General features: G+C 36.4%; 1 protein-coding gene and 2 long non-coding RNA genes across 5 annotated transcripts in view; 2 read left to right on the forward strand and 1 right to left on the reverse strand.

Annotated features, from left to right (window-relative positions):
* The first annotated feature begins 1,467 nt into the window (after positions 1–1,467).
* On the forward strand, positions 1,468–5,010 carry LOC131032458 (uncharacterized). The gene is made up of 2 exons (XR_009103454.1): positions 1,468–1,834; positions 4,674–5,010. It is a non-coding gene; the product is annotated as an uncharacterized LOC131032458 (long non-coding RNA).
* Positions 5,011–6,454: 1,444 nt separating this feature from the next.
* The window catches only part of LOC131032474 (uncharacterized), a 50,234-nt gene continuing 33,849 nt past the window's right edge, over positions 6,455–22,839 (forward strand). The window contains exon 1 of one of the 2 annotated variants that reach the window (XR_009103458.1): positions 6,455–6,668. This is a non-coding gene — a long non-coding RNA (uncharacterized LOC131032474). The remainder of the gene's footprint in view (positions 6,669–22,839) is intronic. The other variant, XR_009103459.1, reaches the window with a different exon arrangement.
* Positions 7,933–22,839, reverse strand: part of LOC131032472 (DNA-directed RNA polymerases IV and V subunit 2) — a 209,916-nt gene continuing 195,009 nt past the window's right edge. For both annotated transcript variants that reach the window (XM_057963450.2, XM_057963451.2), the window contains exons 7-8: positions 8,802–10,006; positions 7,933–8,652 (exon numbers count right to left, since the gene is read on the reverse strand). In XM_057963450.2, the coding sequence (XP_057819433.1) occupies positions 8,166–8,652; positions 8,802–10,006 (1,692 nt within the window). In that variant the 3' untranslated portion in view covers positions 7,933–8,165. The remainder of the gene's footprint in view (positions 8,653–8,801; positions 10,007–22,839) is intronic.

Below are 22,839 nucleotides of genomic sequence, written 5' to 3' on the forward strand. Positions count from 1 at the left end.
ATGAAGTAGAAGAGCTAAGATCCTTTATTGGATAATAAGAGAAATCTATGTCATTAGGAGGATAAAGGGTGGAGGATTCCTCCACAAGATGGATGGAAGATGAGAATTCTATTTATGGGATAATGAGAATGTGTGATTTTGTAGCTTGATCATAATTAAAGGGTTCCTTATTGGCCAAGATGACATAAGATTTGTTGTTATGGGTGAACTTGAATAACCAATAAAGAGTAGACAGAATGACCCTTGTTGTTGTTATCTCTCAAAAATGCACCCTTGCTAATTTGTAGACATTAGCTTTAAGGAGAAACATGGGAACACTCCTAGGCCTGTGGGTTGCCTGAAACTTGGAGTGAGGCTCCAGAGTAAGCTGGTTCTTATGGATTTTTTTACCTAAAATAACCTTTGTAGAGGAAAAGGGAAGGAAGAAAATATGAAATGAAATTATACTTCTTAGGGTGATACACCAAACTGATAATCTGGAATTTGGACAACTTACTGACACACAGAAAAACCAGTAATCAAAGGATATTCTTGCACAACTCAACGACTAATAACCTCTGCATCAACAATTTATAAGGAGGCTAAACAATCACAACCTTAAGAGGAAAAATACCCTTTCTCACAACTTAAGACTGATTATATCATAGACACAACTTATAACCTGCAAATAAGTATATATTCCTTCATAAAGGTGCTAATAGAGACACAATTACAAGGACAAAGAATCATCACATGAAACTATGTCATTCACCAAAACACACAATATCCAGAAATTTGAGTAGGCAAATGCTCTATTACTGTCACAAAAAGTGTTACAATGTTGTCAAACTCTAAAAAACTGAGTTACAAACCCTTCACTTTCTGCAAAAAGAACTCTGAAAAACTACCGACTGCAAGAAATGAACCAGTAAGAACTAACTCCAATAATGAAAACTTGGAGAAATATATGCTTTCCCAAAGCAGTATATGAAAATAGGACTCCACCTCCTCTTGGTCGTGCATACCCAAAAAACCTATTTTTTAGGACCCTAAACAACTCTAAAAAGGGACGTGCTTGAGAAAAAAGTCAAGCCTCCTCATCCTTTATCATAAAGGCTCTTAAAAATGCATTAAATGGCCCCTAAATGGATTCAAACAAGGCAAGTATTCCCTCATAAATGCAATAATATCTCCGACTTCTCAATAAATGTGAATAAGAAAAATATCTAATAAAGTGATTTATTAATTATAACTTTAATAAATATCTTTCTTTATTTCGTTTATATTTAAGTCCATATTATTATGCTCCATAAGTAATATTTATTAAGTGATTTATAATTTATCACTTAATAAATATTAATTACATGATAAAGTTTATTAAGTGATAATTTAAAAACCACTTAATAAATATTACCTACATTCAAAATGAGATGCAAAGAACTATTCGATCACCCTAATGTTCTCAAGGGTGTATTAGTTGAGGGACAAAAATGTGAAAAGAAAGGAAAAAAATGCCTAAGTCTTTTCGAACATATTAGGGTGAAAATAAACCCTAATTCATTCATTTCATCCCTTGTTTCTCTCTATTGCTCTTTCTGAGTGCTGCCATGTTGCAGTCAACTGGGTTTTTTTTGGGCATTTGTTTGTAGAAATTTGCCACTCCTTATGCCGCCATAGATGAGCTTTTATTTATACACCACAACTCGGCTTTGGATTGCTTCATGATTGGCAAAAATATGGGTAATATTTCTGCTCTTTTTTGTTTGAGGTGCCACCATGATCTTCACTCCTTGAGGGTTCAAACGAGTTTTTTTGGAAATGATTTGCAATTTCGAGCACAGGCAGGCCGAGTCTAGTAAGTCTTATCGCTTGTGAACCAAAACATTGCTTTCAACAACATCATTCTCTATGCATCTTTACTCAAGTCGAGCTCTATTTTGACTAAAAAATAGGGTCATTATTATAACTGCTTGCGTATTTTTGCTTACTGCATTTTGAAGCTACATTTTCTGATTTAAAAGAAGAACACATGGCCTTACAACTTGTAAATAGTTGTGATTCTTGCATCTCATATTTGTTTCTCTGTGAGCTTTTAGAATTGTACATAGTGGCTTCATTTCAATGTTATAATCTGCTTAGATTCTTCTTCGATCTAACTAAGACATGGCGAAGCTTCACTATTTTGGAGCTATTCTTTTGAATTTCTCTATCACGGACATTCATGATCACTTTTGACATGGTCGACTCTCCAATAGCACTGCCATTACAACCCTGCTTGATGCTATGAATGTTGCTATGTAGATTCAAAAGACTATCTTTCATGGGCTATGCGTTCTATATGCTCTGTGATTTGCCTTTGAAAACAAGACCCTTATGCAAATATAAATGGTGAAAGGTCTTTTCTTCAACCCTTTGAGAGAGTTGCTACTCATGACAATCTATATGACCGTGTTTACCTTTTGACTGTATTTGAAGGCGTTGAAAAGCATTTGTATGAATGTATTTTGTTCATGGTTTGATAACAAATTTAATGGTAGTCATTTACATCTCTGCCTTATGCTACATATGAATACTTTTCTGTGTATATCCCTGCCTTTATTGTCATTTCTTCATGAAAATAGTGTACCATAGATTGATTGACACTCCACTCTTGCATAAATGATCTTATTGATTACTTGGAGATACCATAAATTCGATCTGTGCTTCAAAGAAATCAAATACTTTTCACTTATTTTGCTTGTAACCTCTTTGTGTATTGATGGCTGACCTTTACAAGTTTTCCTCTGTAAAGCATACTTAATTATCTTATGACTATCTGTAATATCCCTTCCTTAGGCATCTCAAACTTTAGTGGAGGCTAGCCTACTATTAGGGTCCCCTAGGTCAGCAGTGTGGTTTGGGGACCCAACCGGGGGTTCTTGGAGCTCAGTAGGGAGCTTTATGACCTTTTAGATTGGAGTTTTGGGGTTGAACCCATGATTAAAATAAAAAGATTAAAGTTGGCCTTAAGGGAATAGTAAAAAGTGAATAGTAACAGAGAAACATAAGAGAAATAGAGAAAAGTTCCCCCCATCCTAGTAACCAAAGTTATTTTTAAAAGGGGGCCAAGTTTACAATGAGGAATTAGACCCTCAATGATATTTTATGGTTTTTAGGCCAAATAGTAACCCCAAAATAGATAAAAAGGCATTTTATCTATCATTTGGATTCATTCTTATGCTTCCAACTTTTAGATCAACGACAAACTTGAGGATTTCAACAGCTTGGAGCTTCCAAGAATGCAAACTTCTAGAAGAATTTGGAGATTTGGATGAAAACCCTTCTCTCCCGGTGATAGGTTACATCGGTATTTAGCTTCAGTGTGCATTTGGTAGCCTTCATTGGAGATTTTAGTGCAAATTTATTAGTTTGAGGGCAGGTTTCTATCAATTAATTGCAGGGCAGACCTTCTAGAGGTCATCACCACTCATTTCCAGCTTATTCTCAGCCAGCTGCCCCATTTTGGAAATAAGGGTATCAACCGGGTGTATTTGGAGTTGTAGCTAATATTAGAGTTGATTTCTTATATTCTATCTACTAGAAATTTGTATCAGACTTTTATGCTCAGTTATAGGTATGTACATCGGGCCTTTAAGTGAAAGAAAGTTATCTTAATTGCCTTCTTAACGTTCTATGCATTATTCTATATTGTATCAACTATTTATTTCACTTAGCATTCAAAAAATTGTTCAAAAACTCTTAAAAACCCAAACAAAACAAAGAAATCAGTCAAACTCCCACTTCACATATGCTGGCCAAAGATTTTATCAGCAAAACAAACAATTGGTTTGGATCAGATTTAGTTAGAATTGGGTTGGGGATCCTTCACTATCTCCCTACTAGTGAATTAAAATCATTGTTTTTTGGTGTTCTTGGTTGCTCCCTTCATTGTGACTTAACCCAACTCACTGTCTTTTGAATGTTGCTATGGGATACTTGTGACTTTCCTATAACTTAGAACTATCCCCGTGACTTTATGATGCAACAATAACTTCTGATCATTTGATTTATATCTCTTTTTTTATTATTGATCCAATGTTAATCTGTAGCCTTATCCTCCCGAAGACTGTATTTTGTAGGCTTTGATGACTATGATCTCTTTTGATGTATGAATACATACTTTTATATCACTGGCTTTCATTTGTGGTTGCATTCATGATTTGTAGAGAAACATATCACTGCCATTTATGAGTATCTTTGTTTGGCTTTCCTTATGTCAGTATGGTTCCATTGGGCACAAACTTGTTATCCATAACAATGATCTTGTTGGCTCACTGTTGTGAATGATGAGTTCCTGCATGATGAAGCAACAATGACATACAAGCATGCTGGGCTCAACCCTTGTGGGAGCCTCATTTTACTCCACATGTTGTGGTATTTGATATACTAGTGTGAATTTGTAAAGCATTTCAGTAAAGAATATCATACCTGTACCTACAAAGTGAACAAATATGTTAGATAAAGCAACGAAATTCTGATTTTCATGGATATTGTTGATGGTTCTCTACTTTTCTTTGATGCATGAAATGACTGCATAATCTGATCTAATAATGCCTTATGAGAGTAAATTATATGTTTGTTGATGTTACATATGAACTAATTAGGCATCTTGATCTCTAACACCACTTTTTTCATCTCTTGCAAACGATTTCAAGGCAATAGAGCAACTTCTGAAGCAATCCAAGTGGAAGGAGACGAAGATTCAACAATTCAACCTTGGGGTTCGTCATTCAGGCAATGACGGATCCCTATTCTTTTCTTATGTTCTTCATTTTCAAATGTATAGTTTTCTTTTATGATGCATTGAATCAGTTACTCCCACGACTTGTGTGGGACACTATACTTTTGATGTTCATGAATAAAGAAAGCAACCTTCTACGCAAAGTTGTAAACTGTTCTTTCTTGAAAACACTTGCATTGAATCAGTTACTCATTTGATAGCATCTGTTACTTGTATGAGCACTTAGCATAATCAAATATGTACTTTTAATCTTTTAGTGTAAATGTTGTCCCAACTCTACCTGATTGAGCTAGAAGCAAAATTTAGGTAACAGTTGCATGGATCCATTTTTATGTAGGAGAATACTATAACTTACCTTTCAACATAGGGCACATAACAATGTCGATAGTGTAAGAAGGGCAATAGAAAGGGGGAGATAGTAATAGAAGGATTCTAACCAATATTGTCAAACCCTTTAATTGTAACATTATATTTTTGTACTTGAGATATCTATTTAAATTTTATGTAGAAAATTTATGTTACCTATACTGAGGCTACAATTGTTCTCCATAAGAACCTACTTGATTTGTTATTTTATAGAAAATTACAATAAAAAGTACATTCTCTTATATGAGCAAAGTTGTAATTTCAAAAGAATGAAATATAATGTCTTGAGAATCTTGTTGAACAAACTTGAGCATATATTCCACTTCAATGGTTCAAGCATTAGGTTGGACAATATTTTTTTTCTAGGCTTGGTGAAGCATATTTCAATAAGTAGAAGTTTAGATAAGATTCCAAAGAGAAATTTCACCTTTTGTGGATTGTAATAATTTTAAAAGATCACATTTTCTGTATTTTTAAAATTAATACTAAGTGGATGGAGATTAATATAAGTAGGTGGAAGAGAAGTAGGAATAGATGGAGGTTCTTCTTATTACTTTGGTGCCAAATAGCTGGCTTACAATAGGAAAATCTATATTAGGAAGAACCTAGCCTAAAATAATAGGTAAGAAGAAAGACAACTTAAGAAACGAGGATGAGAAGGGGGAGACCTTATAAGACTAATTATAGTTGAGAGGAAGGATATTAAGAAGTGGGAGGAGGATCCTTGCACAAATCAAATTTAAAAGGAAAAAAGAAATGTAAGAAGAAGGCTGGAAGTTTAGAGTCGTAAATTGTATAATAGAAGGCTATTGTTTTTGTTTAGAAATGTTCATGTGTTTTCATTAGGACCCTTAGCTATGTCCATAATTGATTATGTTGTATAAAAAAGGGAGACAGAGTATAAAATTATTTGTGTGGGAGGGAGTGAACATCTAACAGTTTGAAAGTAATGAATGCATCGCGTATTAAATCATGAAATAGAAAGTAAAATATACCATATTCATTAAACAATTTAAGTGTATCATTGTGTAACTATTATTTATTTATTTTTTCGATAAACTAATAAAAAAGGACCAAGAATAACATAATGTCCAAAGCTTAAAAAATAGAAAAATGTCATAAAAACAATACACTAGATGCAACATGTGAAAATCTTTTTGGGAAAAAAAAAAAAAAAAAAAAAAAAAAAAAAAAAAAGAAAAAAAATAAAAATAAAAATTCTCTGGCATAATGATCTTCTTTCTTAATACATCAACTAATCTATTTACAATACAATAATGTACTTCAAAGTTTTGTTTTACCCTAATGCGTGTGAGTATAAGCAAAATAGGTAACCACCTAAGTATTTTAATAATACCATGGGTATTAAAACCATGTACAAACAAGACAACCCATAAAAGAACCCACAAAGAATTCAATAGAAAAGTTGGAGTGAAAAAAGGACAGATGCGGAGGATAAGGGATGAAGAAAGGGATGTGAAGGTAATGATGCAGAATATGAAAGGAAAGAGGAAGAAATGGTCGGGGTGGAAAGGTGAGGGAGGTAAGGGCCCCTAATTCATGAAGGAGTTAGCTAATGAAAAATGTGAATGCAGGGAAATGTGAAAAGTAATCTATAATAAAGAAAAGGGAGGATCTTGGTCTGAGTTATTAAATATGGTGATAAATTTGAATAGGGGTGGAAAAGAATAAGAAAAATAAATTAGAATATGTAAAATGTGAAGGAGGAGGATTGTATTAATTGTTGATTATGTTATGTTTCAATTTGAAAATGGAAGGATTTTTTTTTTAATGTATTCAATTGTCAAGTTCACGTCAAATCCACTAAATGAATGATAAAAATATGTTTACCCCCTGGTCATTTACATTGATCTTTTGACGTATGCAATTTGATAACTGTAACTGCACTCCTATTCATTCCTCTCAACTGAATATTCATCTATAACAATTCAATACTACTATACAAATTTGAGTTTCTTTACTTGGTCTATGTATTGGTATTTGATGGTATCTTCCTACTTTGCAATTTTTACAGACTTGAAAATTGTATGGCCAGCTAATTTTAAAATTGTAAAGAAAGAGGCATGGAGGGCAGTCCAGGATGTGTGAATGGACCTCAATTTAGAATTTTGTTGACTTAAGATATATATAAATTGATAATTTGGGGGTCACCTTAATTTATGAGTACCTATCAGGGTGTTCATTGCACCTTGAGGTGCAATTGCTAGTCTATACTTAACCAATTTGTAGTTTTCTGATGGTGAGTACAAGAGGTCAGTTTCACTGGTATTGATGTCTCCCCATACTAACATCTATGTCGCCAAATGCATGCACAAAGGAAACTACAAAAACAATGGTAAACAGAAACTGAAGAACACCAAAATACATGCATAATGTGTACAATCAATCTCAGTAAAATTCAAATAGTTTGATGGCTTAGAACACAACGAGTTGCAAACAAAAAAAATGGATATTCATCTCTATGAGAGTTAAGGATATAAATTGCTGCCAATTCTTTCAAAACGAGAACAGCTTTCCAAACATACCTCACAAAAGAAACCCACAAATACCATACAAGCAATTATAGTAATGACCAGAAACTCACATTACATTCCAAACACATACCTGAGAATCTGAACCAGTACCCCACAAAAATTTCAAAAGAATCAGGGAATAAGCTTATCATCTAATTTTATCCTTTTTTAATTGAGCTACCATTTCATAAATTAATATCACAAAAAATATTAGCGATTAGAACCTATAATCAATACTTGCATGCATTTCACATTCTCATATCACAAATAATATTAAGTCATAAAAATCAAAATTTCATTATAGTGTCCAATGCTAAGTATATATATTTTTCTGCTTCAGTATAAGCAATGCTAGGTTGAAGGTAAACCAAATTGTTTTTTTTTTAATTCCACTTGATAGTTTTAGGCACTTATCAAAGTTTAGAAAATGTTCTTTTAAACTGTTACTTAGACTGGTACTGATATATTTGATGTCTACATTGTATAAAACTGATTATAATTCCAAGTCAACACAATACAGTTGAAAACTTTAGACATATACCCATACAGAACAATTCCTGATAAAGCAATTTGCAGGCATAAGGAACATCTACTTTTACGACATGTTTTGCAGTTTTACAGAAAGGACAGTATGGTCCTCTTATGCCCTCTCTAAGAACCACTGTTGCAACCATGTGACACTGGCTACAGATTTGCATTCTAGAGAAATCACTTAGATAAAATAGTCTTTCCAAAATATTGGCAGTTGCCCCATGTGCTAGCATGCAATCACGCTCCATCTCTCCAAATTTAACACCTCCATGTCGTTTTCGGTCTGCAACAGGCTGTCGAGTTAAAGGGTGCACGGGGCCTTGATTCCGATATTTTAATTTGTCTTCTGCCATATGTACAAGCCTCTGGTAGTATGTGGGACCAATGAAAATCTTTGATCGCATTTTACTTCCTGTCCGTCCATTATACATCTGTTCTTTACCCCACTGTTCGTAACCACACCTTTAACACAAATATAAAGGCAAATATGTCATTTCTAGAAGTAAATCCTCTAAATATCAGTTTCTTGATTATTCAATACAGGATTATGTTATCAAGTTCAACCAACAACTTTTTTAAATTTCCAAATGATAACTAATTTGAAAACTAACCTGTGAAGCTGTTCAGTGATATACTCAATTGTCATAGATTTAAAAGGTGTAGCATCACGAACAACACCACTTGAAGAAATCACTTTTGAAAGGGCAGATTCAAAAAGTTGCCCTGGAGTTTGTCTAGATGGAAAAGCATGTGGATTGATGATAAGATCTGGAACAATGCCTTCTTTTGTGAAAGGCATATTTTCTTGCTCTTCTATAAACCCCACAACTCCTTTTTGACCATGCATGCTGGAAAACTTATCTCCAAGTGATGGACATCTTACTTCTCTTAATCTTACCCTCGCAAATTTTCTTCCATCATCATTGATTGCCATTACAACTTGATCAACCCTCCCTTTTTCTGTATGTTTCAACTTGAGGCTGAAATTTGAATCAGATGACTGTGGATCCACCTTTCCAATCAAAATGTCACCACTATAAAGGTTTGAGGCAATATATGGTAGTCCATCCTCATCAAGCTTATCTACTCTGAGCTTTTCTGTGTTTGGCTTTCCAAAATCTACTTCTGGCCTAGATGAACTCTTAGAGTCACTGTGATCATGGTCTGTCTCTGATGTGAATGTGTGAAAATGAATGGTTCGGAATAGCCCACGATCTATTGAAGCATGATTTATAACCAATGAGTCTTCCTGGTTGTATCCATAATGAACATTGACTGCAACAACAGCATTTTGACCATTATAGAGCTCCACCTTCCTGATGCACTCAGAAGACATAGTCTTAAACAAAGGTCTTTGAGGATAAAATAATTGATGAGATGTTGTGTCACACCTTGTACGGGAATTTGTTGCATAATATCCTATTGCTTGCCTTGAGTGTTTTTCTGATTGGAGAAGTGTTCTAGTTGCAAGATTGCGGTTGGCAAAGGGGATGATGCTAGCATTCAGACTTAATAAAAAAGATGGATCCAACTCACAATGAGTAAACTGCTGATAGTCTGGGTTCTTTTCAGCCATCAGTAAAATGTCAATCCCACAAGCAATTTGAGCATCTTCTTCCTCTTCAACTCCTAATATTTCCACAATGGCCTTTTTCATGAGATACTTGAAAGGGTTGCAACTTTTCTTAAATTTTTCAACTTGCTGTTTAGATATGCATAGGCTTTGATTTTTCACAATTAAAAGAGGCCTCAAAAGTCTTCCTGCATCAGAAAAAATACGGATCTCATTTTGCTTGTCATCTTTTTTAATTTCAACCTGCAGATGTCAAAGGTGAAGTTTCGTTATTGTGCAGCTGATATATCCAAATCATAAAAAAATTCTATCAATAAAGAACGCCGATTTCAGATTTTACTAGGAATTTTAGTTTGAAATGTGCAGCAATCTATATTTACAGCAGTATTATGGATTTCTCAATGAAGATATGCAAAAAGCAATCTTACATCATCTACAACCAAAACCAGACGATAGCAATTTTTTTTCAGCTTGTTCACAGGACTAGGTAGATTACAAGTACAACCAAGAAGCCAGTCATGATCAGGGCACCATAGGAAATATGAATTGAAGCATTATCAACCCATACCAGATATGGACTACAAACAATGATATCTGTGTCAAGGCAGAAAATAAATAATTAGAGAAGGGAGAAAGGAGACTTGGATGAAAGGATAACCCAGTTTTCGTTAACAAAAATTTGCTAATTTTTCTAGTTTTGTAACCCACTAATCTGATGGCATTATAGGTCCACAGTGCACAAATCTTAATCAAAAAGGTTATTCTTGAGAAAGATTTAATAATATTATGGAGAAGGGGATTTTTTTGTCTTTCAAATGGTTTCACATAAAGAAAGAAATGCATTGTATCCAATATTTATATTCACAGAACATTGTCACGGGAAATATGATCACATCAAAATTGGTATTAAACATTTAAAATCACTCAGACTCAGGCTCAGAATCATCACAAACTGATTGAAGCTAAGTATTATTTTGTTGATGATCACAGGATTTACAGGAGCAAGTTTTCTTGAATTGGGTGGGGCAAACTTCTTTGGGTCATCTAACATGTATCTTCTACATATTCCATACAGAAACAATTAATACATGAAACTACAAAGAAGCAAAGATAAGCATTTCTTTGGTATGCTAAGCTTCCAATAGAAATGCAGAATGAAACTTTGCCTAAAAATAACACAAACCAACCAACTAAAATTCTGTTTAATGATTTTATCACAAACAAATGCCAACCCAGTGATAAGACTAAATCAAGAAGCCGTAGAATTCAAAGGGATTTCAATGTAGGATTACTAGGATATTCCACTTTATTTTCCAATAGGCAATACTGCTGATGTACTTCTTCAAGCTATTTGTTTTTCCAACTAAAGGTGCTGGATACAAGTTAATCAGAATTCCTATCTATAGAAGATCTTCTCAATCAAATCAAATTAAATCTTTCTTGAATAGTGGTGAGGGGAAAATTTTGATTTCATTTCAGGAAAATCAACATGTTACAAAATACATTTATTATTTGCTTTTTGTTGATTCACTAATCATGAATGATAAATCAAATGCTTCAGGACTCTTCTATATGATTCATGCGAGAGGTAATTAGCTAAGTCATGCAATTTATAGACACAAGTCACACAACAACACAAGTACACCAAATGTGTGCATTGGTTAATTGTAATTGTATGGATTTGCACATGGTTTATGAATTGTGGTTCCTTAAAAGTGTAAAAAAGTGTCCACAACTTTATCATCAAGCATAATCTGAGATTTCTCTATAAAGCGAAGTTTTGTCATTATGTGACTTGTCATCATTGTATATTAATATTACCATGAAAAAAGTAATTCATGTACAATTGTCATGTAAATGATGCACAATATACTCTGCACCTTACTTTAATCTTGAATTGGCCGTGCCAATAATGTTACATTTGATTGGATCTTTATAGTCAACCTTTTTACCTTCAGTAACCCATGTGTGAGGTGGACTGTCATAATATTAAAGCCCTCCAACCATACATATATTGTTTATCACATGTTAAGGCTTCATACATTTAGAGAAGGGAAAAGGCAGTAGGCATTTCTAAGTCTTGTTTTCAAGGCTTACAACTGTAGATTTGAATAAAATTGTGAGGCTGTAAGAGGTCAGTGATTTAATAAGTTAGAATGTCACAAAAAATAGTTAAAACTTAAAATAGAAAGTAACAAAGATGGTTAAGGGCAACGACAACTTGGAAAAGGAAGGTTCCTGGTTGTATAGCTGCATCAAGGGTCAGTTTGTTGCATAAATGGTGGATGGTGAAATAATTTTTGATGCCAACTTGACCCATATCAACACAAATATTTTAGCATAAGAAACAATGAATGACAATAATGATGATACCTACAAAGAAACAATTGTAAATACAAAACATGATCAAGAATGGTATCTCTTATGCCCCTAATATTCCATTTTCCTATGTGTCATAAGGTTAAGCACTTCTGGCATGCTTAACCTTAGTATTTTCATTTATTAGCTCTAGTTAATTCATTAGGCTGCCCTAATTAGGATGAAGGGGTGTGTCCTTTTCTAATTATGATAAGGAAGAGCAGAACTCTTCCAAATCATCAAAACTTGGAAGATTAAATTTATAGTCCCATATTTGGATTTTTGGAGGTCCCCCTTGAAGTGGTCTAATATTGTATTGGTTTTTGCTAAGATGCTTTGTCAACACTAGGCAAAGAACTTTATGCTTTTTGACTTCAAACAAATCATACAACTACATGCTTGCATTGCTTAGCTAAAAGAAATGACTGAACAAAACAAGTATACATAAGGATTTGAATGACACCAAACTGTTGGAAATGTTGTCATTGATGTCAAAGACAATCAGTGGAAAAAGTGAAGTTGTGCTATTGATGTAAAAAGTAAGAAGACAATGTTATCTACTGGACTATCATCAATGTCAAAGGGGAGAAAACAAGCTATACCTGTGACTTACATTATAAGACAGCGAATTTATTAAAGAATGGTAAAGAAAGACAAAGACTTCATATTAACCTAAGATGCATACAAGACAGTAAAAGTAAACAGATAAAGCAAGTGGAAAAGACTATATGAGAAACCATAAGTAGCGAATGGCACAAAGACTATCATTGTTTGCTAAGGACGTGAATAATATGATCAATAATCAACAATATTGAGGATAAATATTTGATGTGATATATTGTACTTGATATTTGAAACCTTGGACTCATATTATCAGGTTAATTAGAACCGATTATATCTTGATTGGAAATAACGAAAGACTATCGGCAAGAGTGCTTAAAGAGTTCCTGAGAATAAAACCCCGGAGTTTATATTAATATCTAGGTACAACTATTGTGAAGAGCGGCTTCAGTTCGTAGACAGAAAAGATTGATAAAATATAAGGAACTGAGATAAAGTTAATATGCAGCGTATTAAGTGGCAGAAAGTTTATACAAAATTAAGAGAACGACTTTGGACAAATAAGAGTCGACTTGGGTATAAGACAGAGATGTGTTGCACAGCGATTCCTCTTATTTCAAGCTCAAGACAGCGATCAGATTACAATGGTTGATTGAATGGGTGACGTGGATCACTATGTAAACGACTTTGAAGCATCAAAGAATCTGAAAGTCTGCGTGGAATACAAGAATCAGATTGTGTTATATGAGATTTGCATAATCTTAAAGGAAGCAGCGACTTCATGGGGAATATCGTGCACAGCTGATCGCGTACAACTTTCTCATGATTAACCTTGAGGAGGTTCGAACTAATCAAAGTCAAATACAAAGACCATGATAGTGATTCATCTTCATAGAACGTTATTTTTTGTGATGAAAAATACCTAATGAGAATATTGGCGATTTCTTGAAGAAGTACGGGAGTCCTTGAACAGAGACTTCAGAATATTTATTTGCAGCGGAGACTTCATAAAACAGTGACTAATATAAAGATGGCGATGGGCAAAATTTATAGAAGCTGCTACTTCATTGGAAATTTTATTAATAAAAAGAAGCAGCACTTGTATTTGAAGACAGCGACATTATCATCGTGGGAATAGCATTTTGCAGCAGTTATAATATTCACATCATTCCGATACATGTAGACATGTGAGAAGGATTGACTTAATTAAGGAGTTAAAGATGTTAAGGAAAGCAATGATCGGTTTATTAACAAGCAGATGAGCAAGCGCAATATATTTTGCTAAGAACATGATGATCATACTATCGACTTCATTCTATATAGTTTCTATGAAATGATCGAATGAATGGGATTAAGCATGACCGAATCTGTTCTATAGCAACTCGGTTGATGTCTTTCGTGGAGTCCAAATTGTTCAAAGGAATATCGATGTTCCAATCTTACTGAAAGAAGATACCAGGCAAGTGAATGAACGTGGAGCGGCTGAGATAAGGGAGTGCATACAGCGACGATCAAATTGAGTCGACTTCCTCTGAACAGCGACTATGATTAATATATGAACAGCGATACATATATACATTAAGAAGACAACGATGAAGAATATATAATGCATCGAATAATGGATTCGATTTGATAATGCATCGAAGGATATACAAGGTGAACAAGATAGAACATCATATGATAAGTTTGGTTTATATATCGAAGATTATGATATGAGGAAGGCAGCGCTGGAAATTAAAACAAATAAGTATTAAGGCATGCAATATTAGAAGAAACTTCAAGCGATTTGATTCAAGTGGAGTTCATATTAACATGCCGGTTGATTCAGAATATGCGACTAGATTCATATGCTGGACAAATTAATAAAGGGTGTGATTAATGGTTTGAAGGATACGATTAGTGATGCCCTCTTAAATGGCACAAGGTTAGCAAATGATAAACAACACCAAAGACATGAAACCGTTAGTGTTAGTCAATCAAAAACTAATCTATGAAGGCATACCAAGAGAGACACTAAAAGCATGCTAATGTATCTAATAAACAAAACAAAGATTATGAGGCATCTCCAACTGCCTCTTAGCATGGCCTTAGCTCCTTCTCCCTTGTTCCTCTCCTCTCCAAGTTCCAAAATAGTGTAGCTCTCAGCAGCATTTTGCACTATGGATGCTTATGGAGGATTGAGATTGTAGTATAGCTCTAAATGTGGAATGAAAAGCTAATATTAATCTATTGATGCTAAACTGATATATTTTAACCAAAATAACAAGATATTAGATGATTATGCTAAGAATGCTCTCTAAAATGTCTATAGCTTAGATGCATACAAGTTTTCAGGATCTAGATTATGAAGGAATGGGCTCTATTTATAGGAAAAATGGAGCAATGGATGGCCAGGATTGAAAGGTTTAATCAAGGGTCAAGCTTGAAAGTTGGGGATCCATGTGCACAATTGACACCAATAAAATAGTGACAAGTGTCAACACAGGATTGGGTTGAGAGAAGAGGTTGGAGGCATTAAAGGCCTGAGAAGACCTCATGGTTATCTGAAAGGCTAAGGGTCAAGTCTAAATTAGGATTACCCACTGGATTAGGAGTTAATGCAAGGATAAACCTTTGTGCAAATGATTAAGAGATAATCATGGTCAAAGCATTAAAGGCTTGATGAGACCCTTGGATTGGGTAGAGGTTGAGTCAAAACAAATGTTTTAACCATGTGGGAGGGTTTGAATTAATCATTAATGGTTATTGGAGACTTTGGGGATTAAGTGGTTGAAAGTTGGAAGCCTTTAATGGCTATCAAAGACTTTGAGGATTTAAGTGGTTGAAGGTTGAAAACCTTTAATGGTTATCCAAGACTTTGAGGATTTTGAGAAGTGACTTCCCTTTGCTTAGGAATGTGACAATATTTAGGGGATGGATTAGACTAATTAGGAAGAGGTTAGAAGAATCTAGAAGGGGATTAGATTTTGCAAGTGGATTTGGTGGGTGAGGGAAAATAGAATTTTATTTAAAATAAAAATTCATTTATTTCAAAATGTGTGCAAGTTGCATTTGTAGGAAAATGCAAGTGGGGTGGGGATAATGATTTAAATAAATGTTTTATTTAATTTATTTAAAAGAGGAAAAGGGAATTTAATTAAATAAATAGATTTTATTTATTTAATTGATTTGTATTTGGTTTAATGAATTAATTAAAATAAATTGAATAATTTATTTAATTAATAGAAGAATGTTTGGAGATGAATTAATTAAATATTAATTTAATTAATCTGATGGCTAGTGGATTTTTAATCAAATAAATAGCAAATATTCATTTAATTAAAATGGACAGATTTGTGTGACTACATTTGCCCCTCTTTGAGACGGTGCGGTTTATCGCATCGTTTCAAAGAAAGAAAAATAGGTGTGAAGAAATGCCCCATAAAATGTAAATTTAATGGGTGGTATGCCCCCTCGAGAGATGGGCCGAAAAATTTCAAAAAAATCGGGCGATCTCTCGAAAAAGAATGAGAAGTGGAGGGGAGGTAGAATAGAAGAAATTAGCAACAACAGTGAAAGAATGGAAGAAAAATAGAGTGAATACGGAGAAACAACAAGCCAACGAGTACCCTGAGGTCATGCAAGAGATACATAGCAGATGTAGTGTGGGGTTTGGATTGATGCTATACAATTGATCAAAATTGGTTGGACAATCTGGTGCAATCGGTTTAATTGCCCCGGTCAAGTCAAAGCGTGACAGTTGATGTCAGTTGGTCGCTTGGACATGATAAAGTCTGAGTAAGTGAATCAAAGTGACCTGATGTGACTTAGACAATTGATGTAATTGCCCGATGAAGTCAAGGTATATGAAGCAAAATACTCGTTGAGACGTAGACAATTGATGTAATTGTCCGATGTGATTGTGTTTGATTGGTTGATCAATTGATAGTATGTGCGTGTGATGGATGGTTGTGGGGAATCATGGCAACCCCGTTGAGACTAGGCCATTATGATAAATGCCTGATGTAGTCTAGGATTACCATAATCGATTACCTGTTGAGACCTGAAGATACTTGATCAGAGTGTCTGTTGATAGTCTAGGTGTGTGTGAGTTGATGTACCTATGCAGATAGAGTATCTTTCTTGACTTATTGGATGACTTAGGATAGGAAACACAATCCCTCCTATTTAGAGATGGATGGTGATGAACGTGGCTTGATTGGGTTGATTGAGAAACGATGTAAGGTATGTGATGCTGATTATCGAGATGGGGAGGGTGAGGGGGGGGGGGGGGGGGGTTCGATGTTAGATAGAAGAAATGGAGAACCTATGACTCATTCCTATGGAAGAAGAGGAAAATAGAGTATTCATTATTATGACTATGTATGCATGATATGTAGCTATTATGAATGTATTGATGGGTGGAATGCAACGAAATGCAATATATACAGATGAGATGAGATGACGATCCATAGTGCTTTATTTTCATCATTGAGCTTTAAAATGTTGGAAGAGAATACAAGCATCTTGACATAATGATTCAAGATGACCTGAGTATTCCTTTCATGGATTTTATATAGCAAGTTAATACAAGCAACTTGATATAATGGATCAAGTTGACCAGAGTATTGCTTACGGAACAGACAAGGATTATCTCCTTTCATGCATGACTTGGATCGTCCTCCTTGATCTTAGGCTGATCAGATCCTGAGACAAGTGCATACCGTAATAAGAGATAAAACCTTTATCTAGTTTGGATGAGGTAGGAGGAACCAAAGGGAGAGCATTGTACCTGCAAACAAACAGTATATACATAAAGAATAAAAAATATGGATCCTTGGTAATGGTTCATGCTCATATGGTCGAGGTATACGCTGTAGTCAACAAGCCATAGTGATCTAGGATTGCATTTGGCATATGATCACATAGCTTAGTGAACTTCTCACGTAGACACCATTAGTACATGCCCCAGAACTTCATCAGAAATAATGCGCAAACGATACAAAACAATGCTGAAAGATCCTGATACAGATAAACAAATGATTGTACTCACAAATCAACCAAGTATTTGATAGCTTAACATAATTTTCTTGTCAAAGAAAACGTCACTTTTGTCTTTGTTTTGGTAAGGAAGGATGCATCCTTGTTGAAGACAGTTTTGATTGTTGATGTCGATTGTGTGGTTCGATTGGTAAATGGTCATCGTGTGAGTAGTTTGTCAATGTTTATTTTGGTATCTGTATGGATGGGTATGTACAAGGTGTTGCCATGTTTTTGTGTGATTTTTCAATGGTTTTGTCGATGTTTTTGGATTTTGAATTGTTTTGAATGTTTTTGGTATTTTTGTGTTGAGACATTTATGAATGTTTTTGGTATTTTGATGATTGCTTGAATGAAGAACTTGAATGAATCATAATACAATGTAGAATCCACTTCCATCAATAGGTTAAAGGCATTGCCCCCAGTTTTAGACATGACTATGACAAAGCGGGATGCAAGACGCATGAAGTACTTTCTTTGATTACAGATCAAATAACAAGCCATGGTTGATGGATGGATGGATGTGTGGATGCATGAATGTGATTGCAACGAATTTGAAAGATACTGGAGCCATTGTCTTTACGAGTGGCACCTGTTTGCCAGGTTTTCACCATTGTACTTACCCAAGGTGCCACTGGAGTGGTTGTTCACCGTTTGGATGCATGATTTTTCTTTACTTTTTTTTTGAATGTTTTTGTATTTTCTTCAGGACATTTTTTTGAATGTTTTTGGTATTTTCTGGTATACAGGGGAGCCTGATGCTCTGTACAGCTTAGGTATAAAACCGTTTGAGGTGCATGCTGTTGATTGGATCTGCAAGCGGTTCTCCTTCTGATGTAGCCAACTGATATGCCCCGGACCTGAATACAGCAGTGACAACATATGGACCTAGCCAGTTTGATTCAAACTTGCCCTGATGTTCTCTGTTTGGTTGGTTGCGAGGATTCTCTCGAAGAACAAGATCACTTACCTCAAATGTACGAGGTCTAACTCGGTGATTGTAGCTTCTGCTCATGCGCTGCTGATAGGCTTTGAGGTGATTGTATGCAGCTTGTCGTTTCTCATCAAGTAGCTCCAAGTCCTGAAGACGGGATACTCGGTAGGCTTCATCATCGATGAGATTGTGCAAGGAAACCTGTAATGATGGTATCTCGACCTCAATAGGCAAGATAGCTTCTGCACCATAGACCAATGAATAAGGAGTTGCACCTGTAGGGGTTCGAATGCTAGTTCGATATGCCCATAGTGCTGGATTCAATTGAAAATGCCAATCATGACCGGCATCATTGATTGTCTTCTTTAGGATCCTCAATATGTTTTTATTGGATGCTTCGGCCTGACCATTGCCTTGTGGGTAATAGGGGGTGGAAAAGCGGTGTTGGATATGAAATTTCTCACAAAGTTCGCGGACATCCTGATTTTTAAAAGGAAGACCATTATCTGTGATGATGGACATGGGCACACCATACCGGCAGATGATGTAGTTGAGGATGAATGAGGCGATCTGCTTGCCGGTGACTTGGGTAAGTGGAACAGCTTCGATCCACTTTGTGAAATATTTGGTGGCGGTAATAATGAATTTATGGCCATTGGATGAAGATGGATGAATCTTACCCACAAGGTCAAGGCCCCATTGACAGAAAGGCCATGGTGTCGTGATTGGTTGCAGTTCTTGAGCTGGTGCATGTATCAGGTCGCCATGAACTTGACATTTCTTGCATTTTCTGACAAAGTAGTAGGAATCCTTTTCCATAGATGGCCAATAATAGCCAGCTCGTAGGAGTTTCTTGGCGAGTGATGGACCACTTGAATGAGTCCCGCAAATTCCTTCATGTACCTCTTCCAAAGCCTTTGTTATCTCATCTTGTTCCAGACATCGAAGGAGAGTACCATCAAGACCGCGTCAGTATAGGGTTTCGGCAATAATGGTATATCGAGCAGTTTGGCGAATGAAGGTTTTTCGTTGGTTATTCGATTGGTTGGGAGGAAGGGTATGATCGCGAAGATAGGTGTAGAACTCACCGTACCATGGGGATTCAGAACCAACAAGGCGACATATCATTTCGGATTCGAGGATATCATAAGTGGGGATCCAAAGCTGTTCTACCAAGAACTCGTAGCGTGTTGAATTTTGTGGAAGATCTAGGAGAGATGCGATGGTAGCCATAGCGTCAGCAGCTCGATTCTGATCTCTTGGTATCTGCTCAAAAGTGATAGTAGTAAATGATGTCTTTAGAGTGTCCACCATTTGCTTATATGGCATGAGTTTATCATCCTTGGTCTGATATTCATCTGTTGCTTGTCGAATGATTAGTTGGGAATCGCCATATACTTGCAGTTCTTGTAATTTCCATTGGATGGCTAGCCTGAGTCCTGTGATCAAGGCCTCATACTCTGCTATGTTGTTGGTGCATGGAAATGTGAGCCTGTAAGACTTCGGGATGCTGTCACCTTGAGGTGTGATAAACAAAATGCCTGCCCCCGAGCCATGCATAGTGTATGAACCATCAAAATATAGTTTCCATGGTTGTGCTGTTGTGATCATGAATATCTCCTCATCTGGAAAATTGGAAATAAGAGGATGATCGCCTGTGAGTGGTGCATCGGCCAATTGATCTGCAATAACCTGACCTTTGATAGCTTTACGGTCTACATACTCAATGTCAAATTCACTTAGAATCATCACCCATTTGGCCAAGCGGCCTGTCAATGCTGCTTTGCTGAGTAAATACTTGAGTGGATCAATCTTTGCAATGAGTTGTACTTTGTGTGTTAACAGATAGTGCCTCAGTTTAGTGGCTGCTAAGATTACTGCTAGGCAAGCTCTCTCAATAGGGGTGTAATTGAGTTCATAGCCAACCAGTGTGCGAGAGATGTAGTAAACAACACACTCTTTTCCTTCTGCATTATGTTGTGCCAGTAGTACACCCAATGCTGTACTGGTTGCTGAGATATAGAGTAACAACGGTCTACTTGGATCTGGTGGCATTAGCAATGGTGGATTCATGAGATAGTCTTTAAGTGTCTGAAATGCTTGCTAGCATCGGGCATCCCACTGAAAGCGGATGTTCTTATGTAACAGATGTGTAAATGGGTGACACTTATCGGCCAATTGTGCAATGAATCTTCGGATGGATTGAAGTCGCCCTTGTAATGTCCTTAGCTGACTGATATTCTTTGGTGGTGGCATGTCCATGATTGCTTTTACCTTTGCTGGGTCGACCTCAATACCTTTGCTTGAGACAATGTATCCTAGAAGTTTCCCGGAGGTCACTCCAAAGACACATTTCTTTGGGTTGAGTCGAACATGGTATTGTTCCAGTCTATCAAAGATTTTATCTAAGATGTGGAGATGCCCTTCTCTGGTGAGTGATTTTGCTAGTAAGTCATCAACATAATCTTCCATCATGGTATGCATCATGTCATGGAAGATGGTGGTCATTGCTCTTTGATAGGTGGCTCCTGCATTCTTTAGACCGAAAGGCATTACATTCCAGCAATATGTGCCCCATGGACATGTGAAGGCTATCTTATGTTGGTCCTCTGGTGCGATCTTTATTTGATTGTAGCCGGAGAAGCCATCCATGAGTGAAAGCATGGCATGTCCTGCTGTTAGATCCACTATGATGTCGATATTTGGTAGGGGGAAATCATCCTTAGGACAGGCCTTATTTAGATCTCTGAAGTCGGTACAAATGCGGATGCCCCCTTTTGGTTTGCCAACTGGCACAATGTTGGAGATCCATTCTGCATAATCAATTGGTCTAATGAAACCAACATCCAGGAGTTTCTTGAGTTCTGTTTTGACTAGTACTGCAATCTGGGGATGCATCTTACGAAGCTTTTGCTTGACAGGTTTGGCTCCTTCTGCTACGGTGAGGTGATGCATGACTAAATCAGGATCAAGCCCAGGCATGTTTGCATATGACCATGCAAAGTTGATCTGACGCTTCTGGAAGAACTCTATAAATTTAGGCTGTTCCTCTGGAGTGAGAAGAGATGCCAGATGTATGAGATGAGGATTTTCAGGAGTCCCCACATTGTATTCTTTGGTTTCCTCGATGAGAATTGTTGATCGTTCCTGTTGTGTATTATCAGGGAGAATGTCAAACCCTTCATCCTCAGGCGCCTCAGAGAGGTTTTCACCATTGGATACGCTCTTTTTTTTTACTTTTGTCGGATCAAACAATGCCACAGTGTGGTTTTCACTAGAAGATCCATGTTTTAGTGTTATATTTTTGCAGCTGAAAGGTTTGGCATCCGCCCCGAAGTATGCTGCGCTATTAAGTTCAATGGCAAATCCAGCTTTGTGATCCCCGCTTGGTAGGTTATCCCTTAATTCCAAAAAGTCAATGATGGCCTCATCGTTTTGGAAGAGGTCAAGACATGGGGGATTTGGTTGGTTCCATTCGATGAGTTCAGGGTGGATAATGGGCATTACTTCATCGATTATGTTAAGTTTGTTAGAGGTATCAGTGAGGGTTAAGACAGTGTGGTGAAGGTCGTTGATGGTACTTTCCCTGTCAGAATCAGGCGTAGGATGAGACGTAGGGTCTGTGGAAGACGTTTCCAGCTCAGGAACCCAAGTGGTATGTATCCGTGCTTCTCCATAAACAGGGATGTCTTTGCGTGGGGGAGGTCGCGATGTGTCTTCCTCATCTGAAGTGTTAAGCTGTACTGAATCAAATTCCCACTCATGTGAGTCGGTCTCTGAATCACTTTCCAGCATCCGATTACTATACCATACTGGGATGTCCTTTGAGTTAAATACCGCAGGTGTGATTGGTTGATGTACCTTTGTAATGATCGGTGTTGCAGGGCGATTGAGGGGGATCAAGGAATCTGTTATAGGGAGTATTGGTAATATTGATTCCGTTGCTTCTGCTGGGACTACTGGTGCCATAGATGCTGTCGCGGGTTCTGATATAGTTGTTGTTGTTACCAGTGTTATTGATGTGATGGGTGCTGTGGATGGGATTACTGGTTCGATTGGTGGGATGTTTGGTATTGTAGATGGTTGCGTTGGGGTTGTGAGCCTCGATGGGGCAGTGGGGATAGTGCTTGATGGTGCTTTGATTATGAAAGGTGTCCTCTTTGCAGTAGGTGGGCAAAATGGTTTGCTGGGTTTCCCTTTGAAT

The sequence above is a fragment of the Cryptomeria japonica genome, chromosome 3 (assembly GCF_030272615.1).
Source record: "Cryptomeria japonica chromosome 3, Sugi_1.0, whole genome shotgun sequence".
In the NCBI taxonomy this organism is placed as follows: domain Eukaryota; kingdom Viridiplantae; phylum Streptophyta; class Pinopsida; order Cupressales; family Cupressaceae; genus Cryptomeria; species Cryptomeria japonica.